The 23,500-nt window shown below is 38.7% G+C and overlaps 1 protein-coding gene across 4 annotated transcripts in view; it reads left to right on the top strand.

Annotated features, from left to right (window-relative positions):
• The window catches only part of ZNRF1 (zinc and ring finger 1), a 100,658-nt gene that overhangs the window by 21,732 nt on the left and 55,426 nt on the right, over positions 1-23,500 (top strand). For 3 of the 4 annotated variants that reach the window (XM_057711350.1, XM_057711349.1, XM_057711352.1), the window contains exon 2: positions 7,343-7,402. The exons of the other annotated variant lie outside the window; for it this stretch is intronic. In XM_057711350.1, coding sequence (XP_057567333.1) covers positions 7,343-7,402 — 60 coding nt within the window. The remainder of the gene's footprint in view (positions 1-7,342; positions 7,403-23,500) is intronic. 4 annotated transcript variants of the gene reach the window in all.

Genomic DNA, 23,500 nt, shown 5'->3' with positions numbered 1-23,500 from the left:
TTTTCTGTTCTGAGAGGAGACATTGTTCTCATTGATTGCAGAGTTCCTATTATGAGCCAAATGTGGTAGTTGAGGAAGGTTTTTTGTTTTTGTTTTTGTTTTTTAAAAATTCTATCTGGAGTATTCATGGCTCATGGTATATAGAGTAGGTACCTAAATAAAAGTTGTTCAGTGAAGACACATATGAAGAAGATGTTAATTTTAGAGGTGAAGATAAAGGTAATTTTTATGAGAAAGTGTCCATTACTTATTAGTACATCCTGGTGGGATTTTATAGGGTTGGCAAAGCTAGCTTGGAGTTGACTTTCTGGGAGAAATTAGTCCAAAAGAAAAAGATGGCTTGTGAGATGACTGGGAAGAGTTTAGAAAGAATTCAGAGGCAGCATTTGTAGAAGAAAAAAGAAGAAATCGTAAAAGAGAAAAACGTGCTATAGCAGGTGAAAGTTGGAAAGGATGAACTAATAGGTGCTCTGCAGAAACAGAGAAGTTAACAGACCTTTGTGGTTTCTAGATTAGCAGTTTTTTGTTTTTCAAGCAAATCTGGAAGCATGGGTTCTTCTGTTTGTTTTTTTTTTCCTGATCACAGAAATAATCAGAATATTCATTGTGAAGATTTCAAACATTGATGTATTGATAGAAAGCAAAAGTTGCCCATGATTCCTTTGTTATGTATTTCTCCAGATTTTTGCCCCTGCGGACTAATAGGTATGTTTAAAACAGTAGAAATCACGTTCTGCTTATCTCATTTCACAATCTCTGTCTTTTATTTAATGTTTTCTTCATTGTTCCATGTCATGCTGTGTGCATATCAGGATTTTGTTTTTTGTCTGGTGTAATTTCTAGAAACTTGTTGTGCCTGCAGGGGGGAACCTATTCAAAGAAAATCCTTCCCACCCTCCCCCCAACCATTGTGCCTGTTTGGATGAACTCATGATATAATAGGTTGATGCCCAAGAAGTTTCCCCAAAAATGCTTTTACCCTTTTCTCTCTTTGCTAGAGAGACCATGTCTCTCATTTGGTCAAAACTTCTCTGTAAGTTGTTATAAGAATGCCACAGGGAATGGTCACATAGCCCCTCCTATAAATTTAGTTTGTTCTCAGCAGAGCAATTAAATGATAAACTATAAAGAACCCAGTGCTCAGCCTCAAATGCGGAGAACATTAGGTAAATAAATAGCACCAGGCAATAGGATTCGTAGGGCCCCTGTTGTCTCCTTCAGCCTTCAATCCTGAAACAATCTGACTCTGTCCAGCTTGTTCCAGAATTCACTGCTTCTTCCCATTTTTTCCTTCTGATGGGATGCTTGCTTCTGCCAGTAACTAGACTTAGAACATAAGAAATTTTTATCTTGGATCCACAATCTGAGCCACCTTAGAAGAAAACAACAGGCAGGGGTGGAGACATTTCAACCCAGGCCCCTACGAGGCAGCTAATCTTAGGGCTCTGCACTCAGCGGGTGCTTTTGCTTCCTCCGCGCTGCAAACAGAAACAGAAACTGTCAAACAGGCAGCATGCCGGTGGGGCCTGCAGCCATCCACTGGGACCGGACGCTGTCTGGGATTACGTCCCACAGGGGAGTCTGTCAGGTGACAGGCAGGCGAGTGTCTGACTATCCTCCCCCCTCCAGTGACCTATGGAGTAATAAAATGACCAATAACCAAGCAAGCATCTTATTTGAACTGTAAAAGAAGTCTGGTCTGTTTCTAAATGGACATGTGAAATGTTCCTAAATAAGAAAAACATTAAATAATAAGGTGGGGTTTTTTTTGGTTTTTTTGTGGGGTTTTTTTGTTGTTTTTTTAAGATGTTGCTGTTCCATGTGACTATCAAGGCCACCCGTGTGGGCAAGAAGTAAAGGAGCTGGCACAGAACCTAGAAATTGAGTTTTGGGTAAAGTTGAACCCATTACCCAACAGCAAAGTTAATGTTTGTAGAGCTCCTGTGAGCTCACAGCCCTTTTGGATGGCGCGTGCTCTTTCTTCCGTGTCCCCAGAAAGTGGAGACACAGGAGCAGAGCGGGACAAGTACGTGGAAGAATTCTGTAATGACTTGAGCCTGAGCCAGGCTCAATACTTGAGTCTTTGAACTCTTCCCTACTGAGACTGTTGCTTTTATAACAGTGTGTTTTGGTTGGTTATTGCAGCTTTTAGAAATAAGAAACATGCACAGTCTTAAACAGTAGTATGTAATAGCAGCATTAGCAATAGCGGACATTCATTTATTGCTTACTAAGTGCCGGACAGAGTTGTAAGTGCCAGGCTTCTTAGATATTAACTCTTTTAATCCTCAACCTGTAAGATGGCTATGGTTATCTTCCCCATTTAACAGATGAGAAAACTGAACCCCTGCAGTTATGGAACACGTCTGCCTAGCTAGAAAGTGATGTGACTCTAATAAATGGTATCTCATGTTAGATTGCAATCAGTTTGGCCATCAGAAATTGTTATGGGAATCTTTTTCAGCCCTGTGTCCTTCCTACCAAGTACTACCAGTGCCTATAGCATTCTTTGTATTTTCATAAAATGATGGAGAAATAAAACACATTTTCTTACTATGTCAGCCGTAAGAGTTGCCACCAGTGACTGCATTTTCCTGCTTTTTATCATAACATCAATCCTCTCAACAGGTTCCTTCTTTTTTTTTTTTTTAATTAAATTTATTTATTTAGGCCACGCTGGGTCTTAGTTGCGGCATGCGGGATCCTCATTGTAGCATGCAGGATCCTTTAGTTGCAGCATGCATGCAGAATCTAGTTTCCCAATCAGGGATCAAACCTGGGCCCCCTGCATTGGGAGAGCAGAGTCTTATCTACTGGACCACCAGGGAAGTCCCCTCTCAACAAGTCCTACAGTTCATTGATCCTGTTTCCTTCTCCATCCCTCACCCCGTCATGCCCTTAGTATTCTCCTTAAATAATGTAAGTTCCAAGGTCAGTCATTATAATCACTGCCTCTTGTAGTACACTATCAGTCCCCTTCCCCCCTTTTGCTTTGTTATACTTGCTTGGCTAAACCGTAACTCCAGTCAGATTCAAACCTCTGCCTGCTCTGTGGGTGTTCTCCTTGGCTGGAGGGAACTCCAAACAAGTTCTCTGGCCTCACTGGTTTTTTTTTTTTTTTTTTGGGCCATGCTGTGCAGCTTGTGGGATCCTAGTTCCCCAACTAGGGATCAAACCTTAGTCCTAGGCAGTGAGAGCTGGGAGTCCCAACCACTGGACCACCAGGGAATTCCTTGGCCTCACCGTTAATTCACAATCACTAACCTCAAGAAGACCCTTAGTGCTGCCCAGGAAAATTCATTCTCCTGCCATTCTAGAGGACTGTTCCAGACCTTCTCTTCTCTTCTCAAAACTCCTTTCTCAGCCTTTGCTGATGACCTTACTTCCTATTTCATCGAGAAAACATTGTTGACACTTACCACCCTGTCTAACTGCCTAGTTGCATCTGTGCTGATTCTCCCTTTCCTAGTAGGTCTGAGCTGTCCATACTCTCAGCAAAGGCCAAGGCCTCCACTTGCGCATTAGGTTTAGTTCCTCTTTGCTGAGTCAAGAGCATTGCTCCAGGCTTCCTCCTTTCTCTTAAAAGTTTTGCTTCTCTAGTGGCACATTCCTATCAGCATACAAACTGTTGGTGTTTCTTTTATCTTGAAAATAGCAACCAAAGATTCTCTTAACTCTATTTCTGCTCCAGATACCACCCCATTTCTTTACTTCCTTCTATAGCAAACTCCTTAAGAATTCTGTTTACTTGATTCTCTGATTTTTCTCCTTCGAATCTCCTTGAACCCACTGTAGTCAGGTATTTGCCCTCACTTCTCTTTCAAAACTGCTCTTCTCAAGGTCACTGAGAACATTCATGTTGCTAAATCAGTAGTCCCTTCTCAGTTCTCAATTTAGGATAGCCAGATGCATTTGACAAGTTGGTCTGCTTGAAACACTTTGTTTGCTTGCTTCCAGGGTACCACACTCACCTAGTTTGCTTCCTGCCTGTCTCACTGATGTTATCGCCTTTGCTGATTCCTCATTACCACTCTACCTCTAATGTTGAAGGACATGGAGGCTTAGTCCTTTGACCACTTCTCATTCTTTCGTATAGCACAGCCCTGGAGAAGCCTTCGAGGCTGGTGGTTATAAGTACTGTATATACACTGATACCTCCAAAATTTATCTCTCCAGCTCGATTTCTCCCTTGACCTTTTTTTAATTTAACTGCTTTATTGAGATGTAATTAATATGTCATACCAATCACCCATTTAAAATGTACAATTCAGGGGTTTTTATTGTATTAGGAGAGTTGTGCAGTGATCACCACAGTAAATTTTAGAAGACTTTCATTACCCCCAAAAGAAACCCTATAACCATTAGCAGTAACTCTGTTTCTCTCCATCTACCCCAGCCCTAGACAACTGCTAGTTGACTTTCTACCTGTATATATATGCCTCTTCTGGACATTTTAGAAAAATGGAACCATATAATATGTTTTTTTGTGTCTGATTTCTTTCACTTAGCATGATATTTTCAAGGTTTATCCGTATTGTAGCACATATCAGTACTTCATTCCTTTTTATGGCTGAATGATATTCCGTTGTATGGGTATATCACATTTTGTTTATCCATTCATCTATTGATGGGCATTTGCATTGTTTCCACTTCTGGGGCATTAAAAACAAATGCTGCTAAGGACATTCAAGTACAAGTTTTTGCGTGGACATATGTTTTCATTTCACCTGTGTACACCTTGGAGTGAAATTGCTGGGTCATGTGGTTACTATGTTTGATCTCTCTGAGAAACTCTAGATTATTTTCCAAAGAAACTGCACCATTTTATATTCCCACTCACAGTGTATGAGAGTTCTGGTTTTTCTGCATCCTCTCCAGTACTTGTATTATCTGTCTTTTTGGTAATAGCCATCCTTGTGGTTGTGGAGTGGTATCTCATTGTGGTTTTGATTTGCAATTCCCTAAAGACTTTGGGCATCTTTTCTTGTTTGTTACCTCTTTGAATATCTTCTTTGGAGAAATGTATATTCAAGTCCTTTGACAATTTTTTATTTGGGTTGTTTGTCTTTTTGTTGTTGAATTGTAAGGGTTCTGTATATATTTTTGATCCTAGTCCCTTTTCGTTTACATGATTTGCAAAAATTTACCCATTCTGTTGGCTTTTCATTTTCTTGATAGTGTCCTTTGAGGCACAAAAGTTTTTAATTTTGATGGAGCCTAACTTGTTTTTTCATTTGTTTCTTGTACTTTTAAGAAATTGTTGCCTAATTCAAGGTCAGAGAGATTTACCTGTGTTTATTACTTCTAAGAGTTTTATAGTTTTAGGTCTTTGGTCCCTTTTGAGTTGATTTTTGTCTGTAGTGTGAGGTAGGGGTCCAGCTTCATTCTTTTGCATGGGGATATCCAGTTGTCCTGGCATCATTTATTATTTTTTTATTTTTTAAATAAATTTATTTAATTATTGGCTGCATTGGGTCTTCATTGCTGCATGGGGGCTACTCTTCATTGCAGTGCGCAGGCTTCACATTGCAGTGGCTTCTCTTGTTGTGGAGCACTGGCTCTAGGTGCTTCAGTAGTTGGAGCATGTGGGCTCAGTAGTTGTGGTTCCCAGACTCTAGAACGTAGGCTCAGTGGTTGTGGTGCACGGGCTTAGTTGCTCAGCCACATGTGGGATCTTCCTGGCCCAGGGCGCGAACCCATGTCCCCTGCACTGGCAGGCTGACTCTTAATCACTGCGCCACCAGGGAAGTCCCTAGCATCATTTATTGAAAACACTGTTCTTTCTTGGTTGAATGATCTTGGCAACCTTGTCAATCGACCATGGATATATGGGTTTATTCCTGTACTCTCAGTTCTTTCCTTTGGTCTGTATGTTTATCCTAAAGCCAGTACTATCATAATTAGTATAGCTTTGTAGTTAATTTTGAAGACAGGAAGTATGAGTCCTTCAACTTTGTTCGTCTTTTTCAAGATTGTTTTGGCTATTTGAGGTTGCTTACAATTTCATTTGAATTTTAGGATCAGTTTATTCATTTCTGTGAAAAAGGTAATTGGGATTTTGATAGGGATTGCATTGAATCTCTAGATCAGTTTGGGGAGTAGTAATATTTAATAATATTATAGTCTTCTAGTGTATGAACATGGAATGTCTTTCCATTTTTTTAGATCTTCTTTGATTTCTTTCAGCTATTTTGATGTACAAGCGTTGTCTTTGCTTTCATAGTTCATTTTTCCCCTTAGTTGTTTCAGCACAAAATGTTGAAAAGAGTGTGCTTTCCCCTATTGAATTATCGTGGAACCTTTGTAAAAACTCTCTTTACAGATAAAGAAGACGTGGTATATATACAATGGAATACTACTTAGCCATTAAGTAAGATGAAATCTTGCGATTTGCTACAACATAGATGGACCTTGAGAGTATGATTTTACTCATATGTGGAATATAAAGAACAAACAAACAAAATGAACTAACCAAGGGAAAACCAATGCATAGATACAGAGAACAGAGTAGTGATTACCAGAGGAGAAGAGGCAGGGGAGAGGGGGAGGGCAAGACTGGTAAAAATGATCAACTGTATGGTGACAGAGGGAAACTTAATTTTTGGTGGTGGGCATGCTATAGTGTATACAGAAGTAGAAATACAAAGTTGTACACATGAAACTTACATAATGTTATAAAATAACAAAATGTTACTGCAATAAGAAGGAAAGGAATAAGGAAAAGAAACTATTCACCATATATATGTGGGTCTACCTCTGGACTCTATTCTGTTCTGTTCTGTAGGTCTGTCCTTATGCCAGTTCCACACTTTTTTAATTATGGTGGTGTTATAGTAAGTCTTGAAATCAAATATTGTAAATCCTTATTTTTTGAAATTATTCTTTAGAGTATTCTCAGTCCTTTGAATTTCCATATACATTTTTAGAATCAGCTTGTACGTTTCTAGGAGAAAAGCCTACAGGAATTTTGATTGGGATTGAGTGAAATTTATGAATAAATTTTAATATTGCAGCCTCCAATCCATGAAAGTGGTATTTCTCTACATTTATTTAAGTGATCTTTAATCTCTCTCAGCAGTGTTTTACAGTTTTAGAATAAAGGTTTTGCACACATTTTTAAACATTTATCTCTAAGAATTTCACATAAAAATTTTTTTTAAATTTATTGTGGTAAACATACACAAAACATAAAATTTACCATCTTAACCACTTTTAAGGGTTCAGTTCAATAGTGGCAAGTATATTCATATTGTTGTGTGACCAACAGTCAGAACTTTTTCATCTTGAAAAACTGAAACTTTATGCCCATTAAACAACAACTCCCCATCTCTCCCTCCCTCAGCCCTTGGAAACCACCATTGTACTTCTGTTACTATGAGTTTGACTACTCTTGCTACCTCATGTAAGTAAATCTTATGGTATTTGTCTTTTTGTAACTGGCTTATTTCACTTAGCTTGACATCCTCAAAGTTTATCTATTTATAGCAAGTGCCAGAGTTTCTTTCCATTTTAAGGCTGATTAATATTCTGTTGCATATATATCACATTTTGTTTAACCATTCATTCATCGATGGACACTTGGGTTGCTCCCATCTTTTGACTGCTGTGAATAATGCTGCTAAAATGGGTATACAGATATCTCTCTGAGACCTTGTTTTCAGTTCTTTTGTATGTATACCCAGAAGTGGTATTGCTGGACCATCTGGTAATTTTATTTTTAATTTTTTGAGAAACTGCCATACTGTTTTTCATAGTGGGCTGTACGAGTTTATATTCCCTCCAACAATGTAGAAGGGTTCCCTTTTCTCCACATCCTTCCCAGCATCTCTTATCTTTTCGATAACAGACATCTTAACAGGTGTAAGGTGATACTGTGATTTTGATTTGTATTTCCCCAATGATTAGTGATGTTAAACATCTTTTTGTGTGCTTGTTGGCTATTTGTATATTTTCTTTGGAGAAATTCTGTTCAAGCCTTCTGTCCGTTTTTTAAATTGGACTATTTGATTTTTGTTGTTGAGTTGTAGAATTTCTTTATATATTCTTGATATTAACCCCTTATCAGACATATGATTCGCAAATATTTTCTCCCATTCTGTAGATTGCTTTTTCACTCTGTTGTGTCCTTTCGTGGACAGTTTTAAATCTTGATGTGTCTAATATATCCAATTTTATTTTTGTTGTCTGTGCTTTTGGTGTCATATCTGTTGAGGGTACTTTTAAAAACTTCATTTTCCTATAGTTTCTTGCTGTATAAATACAATTGATTTTTCTATGTTGATTTTGTATCTTATGGCCTTTCTAAGTTAACTTACTGGTTCTTGTAGCTTTTGAGTAGTCCATAGAACTTTCTACACACATAATTACACAATCTGTGAATCAAGACAGCTTTACTTCTTTTCAAATCTGTATGCTTTATTACTTCGTTGCACTGGCTATGATCTCCAGTACAATGTTGGATAGAAGTGGTGAGACAGGCATCTTTGGCTTGTTCCCAGTCTTAGGAGGAAGCATTCAGTCTCCCATTATTAAGTATGATGCTAGCTGTTTCAAAAGATTCCTTCTATTTCTAGTTTGCTGAGAGTTGTTATTATCAGTGGCTGTTGAGTTTTGTCAAATGCTTGTTCTGCGTCTGTTGAGATGATCATAAGACTTTTCTCCTTTATTCTGTTAATATGATGGATAACATTGATTTCTAAGAGGAAATGAATCCAATTGGTCATGATATATTATTCTTTTTATATGTCATTTATTTCAGTTTGTTAAAATTTTGCTAAGGATTTTTACTTTTATGCTGATAAGAAATATTTGTAATTTTCTTTTCAAGTAATATTTTTGTCTTGTTTTGGTACCAGTAATATTGGCCTCATACAGTGATTTGAGAAGTGTTTCTTTTCTATTTTCTGGACAATGTTGTGTAGTTTTTTGTTTTTTGTTTTCCTTTCTTTCTTAAATGTTTAATAGGATTCACCAGTAAAGGCTTCTGGGCCTGGAATTTTCTTTGTAGAAAAGTTTAACTAAAAAATTTAATTTCTTTAACAGGTATAGAGCTGTTCAGGTTATTTGTTTCTTATCAAATAAGCTTTAGTAGTTTGTCTTTTTCATGTAATTTGTCCATTTCATCTAAGTTGTTGAATTTATCAGCAAAAAGTTGTTTGTATTATTTCTTTATACTTTTAGTGGCTGTAAGAACATTTGCCCGTCTTTCATTCCTGACATTGGAAATTTGTGTCTTTTTTTTTGAGTCGTCTGACTAGATATTTATCAATTTTATTAGTTGTTTCAATGAACCAGCTTTTGGTTTCATTGATTCAGTTATTGTTTTTCTGTCTCCTATTTTGACTTCTGCTTTTTATTTCTTCCTTCTTTCAGTTTAATTTGCTCTTCTTTTCCTAGCTTCTAAAGATTGATGCTTAAATCATTGATTTTAGAACTTTCTTCTTTTCTAAAATAATCATTTAAAGCCGTGGATTTCCCTATAAACCCAGTTTTATTTAGCTGTTTAAAAATATTCTGTGGGGACTTCCTAGGTGGCACAGTGGGTAAGAATCCACCTGCCAATGCAGGGGACACGGGTTCCATCCCTGTCCCAGGAAGATACCACATGCCGCGGAGCAGCTAAGCCCCTGTGCCACAACTGTTGAGCCTGCGCTCTAGAGCCCATGAGCCACAACTATTGAGGCCATGTGCCGCAACTGCTGAAGCCCACACGCCTGGAGCCTGTGCTCTGCAACAAGAGAGGGCACCTCAATGAGAAGCCCGTGCACCACAAGGAAGAGTAGCCCCTGCTCACCACAACTAGAGAAAGCCTGTGTGCCGCAGCGAAGACCCAACACAGCCAATAAAATACATAAATAAATTAATTAATTTAAAAAAATTTTGTTTTCTATAGATTTTGATATGTTGTGCTTTTATTTCCATTCATTTCAATATATTTTCTAATTTTTTGTGATTTTTTTTTTCCTATGACTCACAGGATATTAGAAGTGTCATATTTTTTTTAATGTCTTTTTTTTAAAATTTAATTAAATTAATTAATTTATTATTTTTGGGGGGTACACCAAGTTCAATCATCTGTTTTTATACACATATCCCCGTATTCCCTCCCTTCCTTGACTCCCCACCCCTCCAGTCCCCCCCACCCTCCCCGCCCCAGTCCTCTAAGGCATCTTCCATCCTCGAGTTGGACTCCCTTTGTTATACAACAACTTCCCACTGACTATCTATTTTACAATTGGTAGTATATATATGTCTGTGCTAAGAAGTGTCATATTTAATTGCCAGATATTTAGGGATTTTCCAGATATCTTTCTGGTGTTGGTTTTTAGTTTAATTCTGTTGTGATCAGAGAACATACTTTGTATGACTTGAATCCTCATAAATTTTTTTGAGATTTGTTTTGTGGCTCAGAATGTTTTCATTTGTGAACACTCAATACACATTTGAAAAGAAAGTGTTTTCTACTGTTCTTGAGTGGATTTTCTATCAATGTCAGTTAGGTCAATTTGGTTGACAGTGTTTTTCAGGTCTTCTGGAACTGTGCTGATCTTCTGTCTACTTGTTTTATCCATCAGAGAGGGGTTTATCCCTGGGATGCAAGATTCTTAAATATACGCAAATCAATTAACGTGATACATCATATCAACAGATTGAAGGATAAAAACCATATGATAATCTCAATAGATGTGGAAAAAGCTTTTGACAAAATTCAACATCCATTTATGATAAAAACTCTCCAGAAAATGGGCATAGAAAGAAATTACCTCAACATAATAAAAACAATATATGAGAAACCAAAAGCCAACATCCTTCTAAATGGTGAAAAACTGAAAGCATTCCCTCTAAGAACAGGAACAAGACAAGAGTGTCCATTCTCACCATTATTATTTAATATAGTTTTGGAAGTTTTAGCCACAGCAATCAGAGAAGAAAAAGAAATAAAAGGAATCCAAATTGGAAAAGAAGAAGTAAAATTGTCACTCTTTGCAGATGACATGATATTATACATAGAAAACCCTAAGGACTCTACCAGAAAACTGCTAGCACTAATCGATGAATTTAGTAAAGTATCAGGATACAAAGTTAATGCGCAGAAATCTCTTGCATTCCTATATACTAACAACGGAAGAGCAGAGAGAGAAATTAAGGAAACTCTCCCATTTACCACTGCAACAAAAAGAATAAAATACCTAGGAATAAACCTGCCTGAGGAGAAAAAAGACCTGTATGCAAAAAACTATAAGACACTGATGAAAGAAATCAAAGACGATACAAACAGATGGAGAGACATACCATGTTCTTGGATTGGAAGAATCAACATCGTGAAAATGACTGTACTACCCAAAGCAATTTACAGATTCAACGCAATCCTGATCAAATTACCAATGGCATTTTTCACAGAACTAGAACAAGAAATCTTACGATTTGTATGGAAACGCAAAAGACCCCGAATAGCCAAAGCAATCTTGAGAAGGAAAAATGAAGTTGGTGGAATCAGGCTTCCTGACTTCAAACTATACTACAAGGCCATAGTGATCAAGACAGTATGGTACTGGCACAAAAATAGAAAGGACGATCAATGGAATAGAATAGAGACCTCAGAAGTAAGCCCAAACACATATGGGCACCTTATCTTTGACAAAGGAGGCACAAGTATACAATGGAAAAAAGACAGCCGCTTCAATAAGTGGTGCTGGGAAAATTGGACAGCAACATGTAAAAGAATGAAATTAGAACACTTCCTAACACTATACACAAAAATAAACTCCAAATGGATTAAAGACCTACATGTAAGGCCAGACACTATCAAACTCCTAGAGGAAAACATAGGCAGAACACTCTATGACATCCATCAAAGCAAGATCCTTTTTGACCCACCTCCTAGAATCATGGACATAAAATCAAGAATAAACAAATGGGACCTCATGAAACTTAAAAGCTTTTGCACAGTGAAAGAAACCATAAACAAGACTAAAAGGCAACCCTCAGAATGGGAAAAAATAATTGCCTATGAAACAACAGACAAAGCATTAACCTCCAAAATATACAAGCAGCTCATGAAGCTTAATACCAAAAAAGCAAATAACCCAATCCACAAATGGGCAGAAGACCTAAATAGACAGTTCTCCAAAGAAGACATACAGATGGCCAACAAACACATGAAAAGATGCTCAACATCACTCATCATCAGAGAAATGCAAGTCAAAGCCACAATGAGGTATCACCTCACACCAATCAGAATGGCCATCATCACAAAGTCTGGAAACCACAAATGTTGGAGAGGGTGTGGAGAAAAGGGAACTCTCCTGCACTGTTGGTGGGACTGTAAGTTGGTACAGCCACTATGGAAAACAATTTGGAGGTTCCTTAAAAAACTACAAATAGAACTACCATGTGATCCGGTAATCCCACTCCTGGGCATATACCCAAAGAAAACCATAATCCCAAAAGAAACATGTACCATAATGTTTATTGCAGCACTCTTTACAATAGCCAGGACATGGAAGCAACCTAAATGCCCATCAACAAATGAATGGATACAGAAGATGTGGCATATATATACAATGGAATATTAGCCAGCTATAAAAAGGAATGAGATGGAGCTATATGTAATGAGGTGGATAGAACTACAATCTGTCATACAGAGTGAAGTAAGTCAGAAAGAGAAGGACAAATATTGTATGCTAACTCACATATACGGAATCTAAAAATGGTACTGATGAACTCAGTGACAAGAACAAGGATGCAGATACATAGAATGGACTGGAGAACTCAGGGTATGGGAGGGGGCGGGGGGTGAAGGGGAAACTGAGACGAAGCGAGAGAGTAGCACAGACATATATATACTACCAACTGTAAAATAGTCAGTGGGAAGTTGTTGTATAACAAAGGGAGTCCAACTCGAGGATGGAAGATGCCTTAGAGGACTGGGGCGGGGAGGGTGGGGGGAACTCGGGGGGGGGGGAGTCAAAGAAGGGAGGGAATACGGGGATATGTGTATAAAAACAGATGATTGAACCTGGTGTACCCCCCCCAAAATAAAATAAATAAATAAATAAAAGAATGAAATTAGAACACTTCCTAACACCATACACAAAAATAAACTCAAAATGGATTAGAGATCTACATGTAAGGCCAGCCACTATAAAACTCCTAGAGGAAAACATAGGCAGAACACCCTATGACATCCATCAAAGCAAGATCCTTTTTGACCCACCTCCTAGAATAATGGAAATAAAATCAAGAATAAACAAATGGGACCTCATGAAACTTAAAATCTTTTGCACAGCAAAAGAAACCATAAACAAGACAAGAAGACAACCCTCAGAATGGGAGAAAATACTTGCTAATGAAGCAACGGACAAAGGATTAATCTCCAAAATATGCAAGCAGCTTAATACCAAAAAAGCAAATAACCCAATCCACAAATGGGCAGAAGACCTAAATAGACAGTTCTCCAAAGAAGACATACAGATGGCCAACAAACACATGAAAAGATGCCCAACATCACTAATCATCAGAGAAATGCAAGTCAAAGCCACAAGGAGGTATCACCTCACACTGGTCAGAATGGCCATCATCAAAAAAATCTAGAAACCACAAATGTTGGAGAGGATGTGGAGAAAAGGGAACTCTCCTGCACTGTTGGTGGGAATGTAAGTTGGTACAGCCACTATGGAAAACAGTTTGGAGGTTCCTTAAAAAACTGAAACTAGAACTACCATATGATCCAGTAATCCCATTCCTGGGCATATACCCAGAGAAAACCATAATCCCAAAAGAAACATGTACCATAATGTTTATTGCAGCACTATTTACAATAGCCAGGACATGGAAGCAACCTAAATGCCCATCAACAAATGAATGGATGAAGAAGATGTGGCATATATATACAATGGAATATTAGTCAGCTATAAAAAGGAATGAGATGGAGCTATATGTAATGAGGTGGATAGACCTAGAGTCAGTCATACAGAGTGAAGTAAGCCAGAAAGAGAAAAACAAATATTGTATGCTAACTCATATATACGGAATCTTAAAAAAAAAATGGTACCGATGAACCCAGTGACAGGGCAAGAATAAGGATGCAGAAGCAGAGAATGGACTGGAGCACACGGGGTTGGGGGGCAGGGGGTGAAGGGGAAGCTGGGACGAACTGAGAGAGTAGCATAGACATATATGTACTACCAACTGTAAAATAGATAGCTGGTGGGAAGTTGCTGTATAACAAAGGGAGATCAACTCAATGTTGGGTGATGCCTTAGAAGGCCGGGACAGGGAGGGTGGGAGGGAGTTGCGGGAGGGAGGGGATATGGGGATATATGTATAAATACAGCTGATTCACTTTGGTGTACCTCAAAAGCTGCTACAAGAGTATAAAGCAATTATATTCCAATAAAGAGCTTAAACTAAAATAAAATAAAATGAAAAAAAGTGAGGGAAATTTCAGTATAACAGGGACAGGTGAAGACTGGGCTGTAATTAGTAGGAGGCTGCCAGTATCAATTTGGTGCCAGTTAGAGTAGAAGATTCAACTTACTACCTTATGTAAGAATCAAGGATCTTACCGGGAATCTTTGGTCTCCTACACCCTAGCAGAACTAAGCTCGTTTACCTGTTAGCATCCTTCTGAATATGAAGACTGTCTGTCCTGTTTCAACCAAAGCCTTTCTCTTTCTCAAGCAGTAAACTGAAGGCTTGTTACTTTCCAGCACTGAAGTGTTCACTAGCCAGCTCTCAGTTGTGATTCGGGATCATTAACACTTGCATAGCTGCTTTAGGCTCAGAGCTCATCTCTGCACTTCTCCTTTTAAGGATCTATCTCTAGACAAGCACGGCCTGTTCTCCAGCAGCTAAGTTATCTGCTCTGTCATTTAAAGAATTTTGGATGACCTGTCCAGAAATATGGAAGCAATTTCACTAATTTTCTTTCTTAGATGTTGAAAGTATAAACACTTAAAAGGGATAGCAATACCTGTATGGTCCTTGGATGAGTAAGATTTATTCAGTGTACCTGGATACTTATGTTTAATTCCCCTGAGCACTATGAACTGAGCTATAAGTGATTCAGTTTCTTTATTGTATTTGCTTAGAGCACATTCAAGAAAATCCTTTGGCTATGCAATACTTTATAGGTTCAGTTGCATTGATTTGGGAGGGAAGAGAGAAGGTAAACATGAACTTGACATTTTTTGAGTGTTTGTTCAGTGCCAAACTTCCCATCTTATAGGTGGGAAATGACGAAGCCAGAACTTGAATCTGCCTGATTCAGCATCTGCTTTTGCAGCCTTTGTGATGGATCACATCTTAGATGTGATTGGGTTTAAACTCTCTTCCCTACTATAAAATTGACAAGGTGCTGGTATGTAGAGGGAATAGCAGAATGGAAAGAAAGCTATGTTTTTAGGGTCTGTTTCAGTAAACTCTTAATATGAGTGGAATCACATTGATAGGTTGGTGTGTAATGGCAGTCCTGTGCCTGATTTGGCCTTTAGAAAAATATAAGAGTCATGTAACTTGATTTCTTAGTATAAAATTTGGGAAGCAACAAAATCGTTTGCTGACAGATGTGGAAAAGCCTATGAAGCAGATTGGGTCTGGCTTATGAACACTTATTTTCTTTCTCTGGTAGCTAGATTCCAGGCTTCTCCCACCTCTGAGGTGAAGAGACGAAGTCCGTACATGTTAACTACAATCTGCACACCATTTACCTAGAAAAACGTTTTAGGGCAGACTTGAAACCTATTTTTGTACTCTGTTGTTAGGTAACAAAACCTACTGCAAAACTTAATGGCTTAAGAGCACAGCCATTTTATATTTGTGCCTAATTCTGTGGCTCAGGAATTGAGGCAGGGCTCAGCTGGGTAGTTGGTCTCTGTGTGGCCACAGGTGGGGCATCTCATGAGGTTGTAGTTAACAATGACTGCAGATGGAACATTTAGGATGGCTTCACTCACACACATCAGGTACCTTGGTGGGTGTGACTAGGAGGCAAGGATCTCTCCCTCTTCATGTGGCTTTCTCGCCACTTGTCTAGCTTGGGTTTCATTACATGGCAGCTGGATTCCAAGATCAAGCATTCCAAGCAGTGAAAGCAGAGCTGAAATTCTTTTAGGGTTCAGCCTCAGAAGTTACTTGCCGTCATTTCCTCCACATTCTGTTGGTCAAAACAGGAACCTGGGCTAGGAGAGGGGCCATTGCAGAGAAGCCTGTGGGATGGACAATATCGTTGGGACTGTGTTTTGAAACATAATTTATCATTGAATCCTTCCCCTGGAGAGCTTGAGCCCCACCCCAGGCCATTTCAAGTCAGAATCTGAAGAAACGGTGAGGTGACTTGCTCTTAGGGAAATCCCATGTGTGCTCTTCTAAGCACTCAGCCTGGCTCTTCCTGGCTCATGCAGTGTGGCATTCAGTGTACGAGACCACTCCCTTTCCTTTGAATCATACTGATAAGAGAAATTGAAAATAATTTAAGCACTGTTACATTTTTTTCTAGAACACAGTCCTACCTATATAAAAATTTCCCCCGTCTGTTCCCGCACACGATGACATTGAGTACTGTTGTTTGCATGATACTAAAAAGTATGGTGAATTCCCGGTAGGAACTAGGTCTTCTGCTCTAATAGCAGAGCATTAGACTCCAATAGTCACTGAGTTGAACGGTTGAACATGGCGCTACTGCTGCTGAGTGTTACCCGTGGCCGTCAGAATTGTGATCCTGTGGATCAGACAATTACATGTCCCTGTTAAGAATTCAGAAAAACATGTGATCTTGCACCTGAACAGATTTAAAATTAGATTCAGCCTGAAAAGTGGCCTAAACTTTTTTAAAGAAGAAAATTTTTTTTGGTGTGGAGGCATATTTAGAATACCGTGAGTAAATACGATTTACTTCCCTGCAAATTACTTTATTTAGAAAGGCCTAAGGCAGAACCCCTTCTGATTTTGAACCATTTAAAATATAGGACATTTACTTGGTCATTTTCAAAATAGGAACACACAGATTTTACTTTTGAAACTACTTTAAATCATGGGAATTAATTGTATACAAGAGTGTTGTAGCTCATGAAGCCCTGAACTGAGATTGAGCATGAGATTCTCCCTATACAGTTGGCCCTCTCTGTCCACAGGCTCCCAATCCATGGATTCAACCAGTTGTGGATAGAAAATATCTGGGAAAAAATGCCAGAAAGTTCCAAAAAGCAAAACTTGAGTTTGCCACTCACTGGAAACTATTGAATATTTTATACAGCATTTGCATTGTATTGGGTACTATGAGTAATCTAAAGGTGATTTAAAGTGTATGGGAGGATGTGTTTAGGTTTTATGCATCTTATGTAAGTGACTTGAGTGAGCATCCATTGATTTTGGTATCCATGGGGGGTGGGGGTGTGGTCCTGGAACCAATCCCCTGTGGCTGGATACTGGGGGACAACTGTACCTATAAGAGGTGTAGGTTCCCAGGTTCTCCTTTCCTAAAGATTCTGTGTAATAGATCTCCGGTGGGACTTTGGAATCTGTTTTTACTGAGTGTTCCGGGAGCTTCTTAAAAATGCAAATTCATGGACCCCATCCCAGACCTACTGAATCCCTATCTGGGATGGGAGGATATCTGGGGTGTCTGTGTTTTAATAGGTTTTCCAGGTGATTCTTACATTTGCTAAAGTTGGAAAAGCACTGTTATAGAGAAATCCCTTTCTTAGTTCTCTGCCATTTCTACTAGAAAGTATCCCAAAAGGTTTTCACTGGGTATAGGAACCTGTAATTAGAGACACTCCAGATAAGGTGGGTGATGGTTGTTGTTTGTTTGTTTGTTTGTTTTAAGCTGAGGTAAAATTCATATACCATAACATTCATCCATTGTAAGTGTACAATTTGGTGATTTTTAGTAAACTTAGGGAGTTGTACAACTATCACTAAAATCCAATTTTATAACCCTTCCGTCCCCCCAAAAGTTACATTATATCTGTTTGTAGTCAGTTGTTGCTCAGTCACACTGATCTGTCCTGGATTTCTGTTTTCTGGATTTCTGATTTCTTCATAAGCGAAATCATACAATATGAAGTCTTTTGCTTTGGCTTCCTTCTTTTAGGTTCATCCATGTTGAGTGTGTTATTCCTTTTTGTTGCTAAGTAGCATTCCGTTGTATGAGTTTACCACATTTTTTTCTGTCCATTCACCAGGTGGTAGGCATCTGGATTGTTTTTAGATTAAGGCAGTTATGAATGATGCTACTGTGAACATTCATGCATAAGTTTTTGTATGGACATGTATTTCCACAGGGCAGGTCTTTGTTTAACCTTTTAAGAAACTGACAAACTTTTCTGTAGTGGCTGTACGTTTCAGCAATGGATGGGGGGTTCCAATTTTGTCACATCCTCAAAACACCTGGTATTGTCAGTCTTATGAATTTATAGCTATTCTAGTAGGTGGGTAGTGGTATCTTATTGTGGTTTTAATTTGCATTTCCCCAATGACTAATAACATTGAGCCTCTTCTCATGTGCTTAATAGCAATTCATGTATCTTCTCTGGTAAAATGTCTACTCATATCTTTGCCCATTTGTTTTTTATTGGGTTGGCTATTGTCTTACTGAGTTGTAAAAGTTTCCTATATTCCGGAAGGATATGTGATTTGAGAATATTTTCTCCTAATATGCGGCTTGTCTTTTCAATTTCTTATATGGTGTTTTTTAAAGAACAAATATTTTAAATTTTGATTGAGTCCAGTTTATCAGTGTTTTTCTTTCATTGATCATACTTTTGGTGTCATATGTAAAAACACCTAGTCAAAAGGATTTTGCCTAGTCCAAAGGCACTGAGATTTTCTCTTGTGTTTTCATCTAGAAGTTTTATAGTTTTAGCTCTTACATATGTTTCTGTTGCATTTTGAGTTAATGTTGGGGTATGGTGCGAGGTAAGGGTCTAAATTACTTTTTTTTTTTTAAAGAACCACTTGTACATTTAGTTGTCTTAGTACCATTTGTTGAAAAGACCATTCTTTCTCCCCACTGAATTCCCTTGGCAAAATCAACTGGCCATAAATGTAAAGGATTATTTCTGAACTCATTCTGTTCCATTGCTTTATATGTCTATCATTATCTTGGTTACTTACACCTTTATAGTTAAGTTTTGAAAACTGAGAGTGTATGTTCTTCAAATTTGTTCTTTTTCAAAATCATTTTGGCTATACTAGGTCCTTATATTTTCATCTAAATTTTTAGGATCAGCTTGTTGATGTCTACAAAATGATTATCTGATTTTGAATCCTGACATTTTTTATTCCGGAGTCTTTGTGACTTCTCAGAGAAAACTAAAACTGACTCTGCTCTTTGGGAGGTTATAATAAACGGTTCCTGAGAGACAGTTGATGTCCTGGCCTCTCTCCAGGTTAGGCATATAGCAGGTTGAACAGCTAATGAGAACACAAGCCAAGGCTGGCTCCTGAGTGGGGTGTTTCCCTTCATCTCCGTGGTTCACCAGTAATTGGCACTCCCTAAACACTTAATAGAAGTAAGAGAGCATCTACAATAAAGAACGAGTTGAAGATAATGCCTTTATCTTCTGTGTTCTTTTTGAGCCTTCCTTATTTTAAAGCCACCTTTGTAGCCATGAGTTGTGAAGCAGCCTGGCCAAGTCTGCTTCCCTCTTCATTGAGTTACCAGCAGCTTCATGGTTTTATCAGATTTTTTTCACCTATTCTTGCCTAAGCCTGTAACACATTATCACTCAAACCAGACATGCTTTTATCTTTTCAGAAGCTTGCCAGAGGAAACTCTGGTACTTCCCTTCCTCAGTTTTACTTAGAGGAACATTTTATCTCTGTCTTGCAGAGGATGGCTGTTCATCTTTTAACATTTTAAATGTGTATTTCTTTTGAACAGCCTGCCTTCCAGACTGTAGTTCTTATCTTCCTTCTCTTTCATAGTGCTCTTTGGGCCGGATTTGCTTAAACCCAGCTAATGTTTATTGAGCATTTGACTATATACAGGGTATCATTTTAGGCCCTACTAGATGTGCAGAAATGGCTAAAACATGGTTCTTGTCCTCATGGAGCTTACACTGTAGTCAAAGAGACAGTGTGTAGTATGAGTACACAGATAGCTATAGAAGGGAGCATACAAGAGATGAGGAGGATCTCGGGGTCGAATGGAGTACTGTTTTCCAAAGAGTCTGCCGTGAATCAGAAGCTATCTTTGGTGCATATTTTAAAACCCAGATCCAGACTTTCAGAATTTAATCCTTGGAAGTCTCTTGCGGTGGTGGTTTAGCTATCAGCCTTGCTGGGTAAAGGATAGGCCCCCTTGTCCTGTTGACTCACTTTGCTGCCATTGATTTTACAAGGATTAAATCGTTTGATGGACCTTCTGCTTTCCTTGGCAAAAAAGGCTGTATATATAACAAATGAACCAATAGTGACATACTTATAAATGGAGTAGCATAGTATTTTAAGCAACTCATCTGTTATTTAATATTTTATTCTTCCAGGGGAGCTTAACATGTTTCTTTGTCATCCATTGGCCTCTTGAAAGTGGGATTTTTTTTTCTCCAACATTGCTTAATACTTCCATCTGCAGGAGACGGTGGAAGAGGATTTGAAATAGTGAATTGTTAGCTGCCTCCCTGTCCTTTGTGTATTGTGGGAAAGCCTTGTCTTTAGCAGAATCTCCTGGCAGGTGTCCTGGTTGGATCAGTGGGCAGTGCTTGTCTGGTGGCCTCATGGATTTGGTTAGAGACATGTTCTTTGAGCACCTGTTGTGAGAGTTTTGTTTGTTTCTTTGTTTTTAATCTAACCGACACCCATGCAAAATAGATTCCCCATGCCAGTACCAGAATAACTCTGGCCAGTGCTCAAGAAAAACCTGGTAACTGACCTAAAATTAAACGCATGAACTCTCCCTGCCCTTTGCATTACAGTTTTTTATTAGGTATTCTTGACTGTTTTTCCCCCCACTTGGGAAAAGGCTAGGAAGTAGAAGCTTGAGTCATTATCCTAGGCGTAGAGAGAGGGGATGGATGAGTGGGGAAGGTTACTGCTAATAAGTATAGGTGGGGCCAGTGCAAATTTTACTGGATCTAAGATTTCTTTTTTAACCTAGCAGTAAAGATTCCATGACATTATCCATCACTGGTTTTATCCAAGGGATCCCTATTATGGTCCTAACTTGACTTTGAACGTGAACCGTATCGCACCTGGTGCCTGTAATCCTGCGTTGCTCTTTTGACTAGGCTGAATCTTCTCTTTAATGATCTCCCTGAGTACTCCCAGGAGGAGAATGTGGTATATTTATCCCTGACACCTTTCAGATTACAGGCAATGGGATACTATCTAAAGTTGGTTTTTATTCTGACATAAAAACAAGTGTCTTGGAAATTAAATTGCTTTTTTTGCTGGTTTTACCTTCCTGCTGGGGTAGTAGTAGTGTGGAAGTGAGCTTAGAGCTCATCCTCTGAAAAAGCATGTGTGTACAGATAGTAGAGAATAGTGTTGTGGAACTTTTTAAACATCATGAGCCCCGTAGAATTTAATGTTTGCATTTATCTGGACCTCAAGATTTTTTAAATTTTTATCCAGAAAAATGAAGTCTTTCAAATATACAGAACAGTACAGAAAATAATATGGCAAACATCTATGTGCCTATCACCAAGATGAAATATTTAATTATAAACACCCTTCCTGTTAATTTATCTGTGCTTAAGACATATATATACTACCAACTGTAAAATAGTCAGTGGGAAGTTGTTGTATAACAAAGGGAGTCCAACTCGAGGATGGAAGATGCCTTAGAGGACTGGGGCAGAGAGGGTGGGGGGGACTCGAGGGGGGGGGAGTCAAGGAAGGGAGGGAATACGGGGATATGTGTATAAAAACAGATGATTGAACCTGGTGTACCCCCAAAAAAATAAAAATAAAAATATAAAATTAAAAAAAATTTATCTGTGCTTATACTTATATGAGTCTCCATGATTTTGTGTGTGTGTTAAAAATGAATAGATAGGGACTTCCCAGGTGATGCAGTAGTTAAGAATCCACCTGCCAATACAGGGGATATGGGTTTAATCCCTGGTCCGGGAAGATTGCATATGCTCCAGAGCAACTAAGCCCGTGCGCTACAACTACTGAGCCTGTGCTCTAGAGCCCGTGAGGCACAACTGTTGAGCCCACATGCCACAATTACTGAAGCCCACGTGCCTAAAGCCCATGCTCTGCAACGAGAAGCCATAGCAATGAGAAGCCCGTGCACCACAATGAAGAGTAGCCCTCGCTCGCTGCAGCTAGAGAAAGCCCGCACCCAGCAACAAAGACACAATGCAGCCAATACATAAATAAATAAATTTATTTTAAAAAATGAATAGATAGAATATACCTATTTCTTTGTAATTTGCTTTTTTTTTGGTTTCTAATTCAGAGTTGTGCTTTTGAGATATATTTGTACAGGTCCAGCCCATTTATTTTAACTGCTTTGTAGTGTTCCCTTCATATCTGAATAAATATGTCTCAACTTCTTCACCTGTCTGCAAAGTGAGGGACAGTTAATTAACGTACCTGTTTGTTTTCTAATTGTTGTTGGTATATTGGGAGGGGTGCTGTTGACTTTCTTGTGCGTAGATCTCACATCTGGCAATTTTACTGAGCTTACATTAGTTCTAGCAATTTGTAGATTCTCCTGCCTTTCCTAATGCAGATAGTCATATCACACTTGTGTTTCTTCCTTTTTAGTCCTTATATCTTTTGTCTCTTTTTCTTATTGTGTTAGTTTGCTAGATTGCCATAAAAAGGTACCACAAACTGAGTGGCTTAAACAACAGAAATTTATTTTCTCACAGTTCTAGAGGCTGAAAGTTCAAAAGCAAGGTGTCGGCAGGGTTGACTTCTTCTGAACCTCCCTCCTTAGCTTGTAGATAGCTGTCTTCCCCCTGTGTGTTTAGATGGTCTTCCCTCTGAGTGTCCTAATCTCTACCTCTTATAAGGACACCAGTCATATTGGATTCGGGCCCATCCTATTGACCTAACTTAACCTTAATTACCTCCTTAAGGGCCCTATCTCCAAATACAGTCACATTCTGGGTTACCGGGGGTTAAGACTTCAACATAGAACTTAGGAGGGACATGATTCAGCCTGTAACACTATGCTGGCTCAGTTGTCTCCTACACCACTGAATGGAAGCAGTTATGGTGGGCATCCTTGGTTTGTTCTGACCATAGCGGGATTTTAAAGAGAATGTTCTTAAAGTTTCACTAATGAAAGTGATCATTGCTGTGGCTTTGTATTGATAGATGCTTTTCCCTGAATTAGAGAAGGTCCTTTCCGAACCTCCTTTCCTCTCAGGAATGGATGTGGAAGACTTTCCAACCCCGTGAGGGCCTGCCATCATCAGTTAGAGCTCAGAAAACTTAAACACCTGGCTTTCCTCACAGCAGGGTCCAGAGAGATGGCCTGTGCCCTGTCCCAAGGCTAATTTGGAAAGAGCAACTTGAGGCCATGGAAGTGGCATGT

Source organism: Hippopotamus amphibius, chromosome 16, assembly GCF_030028045.1.
Source record: "Hippopotamus amphibius kiboko isolate mHipAmp2 chromosome 16, mHipAmp2.hap2, whole genome shotgun sequence".
Lineage (NCBI taxonomy): Eukaryota > Metazoa > Chordata > Mammalia > Artiodactyla > Hippopotamidae > Hippopotamus > Hippopotamus amphibius.
Note: the sequence above shows the minus strand (reverse complement) of the source record. Positions and strands in the feature narration are given on the sequence as shown.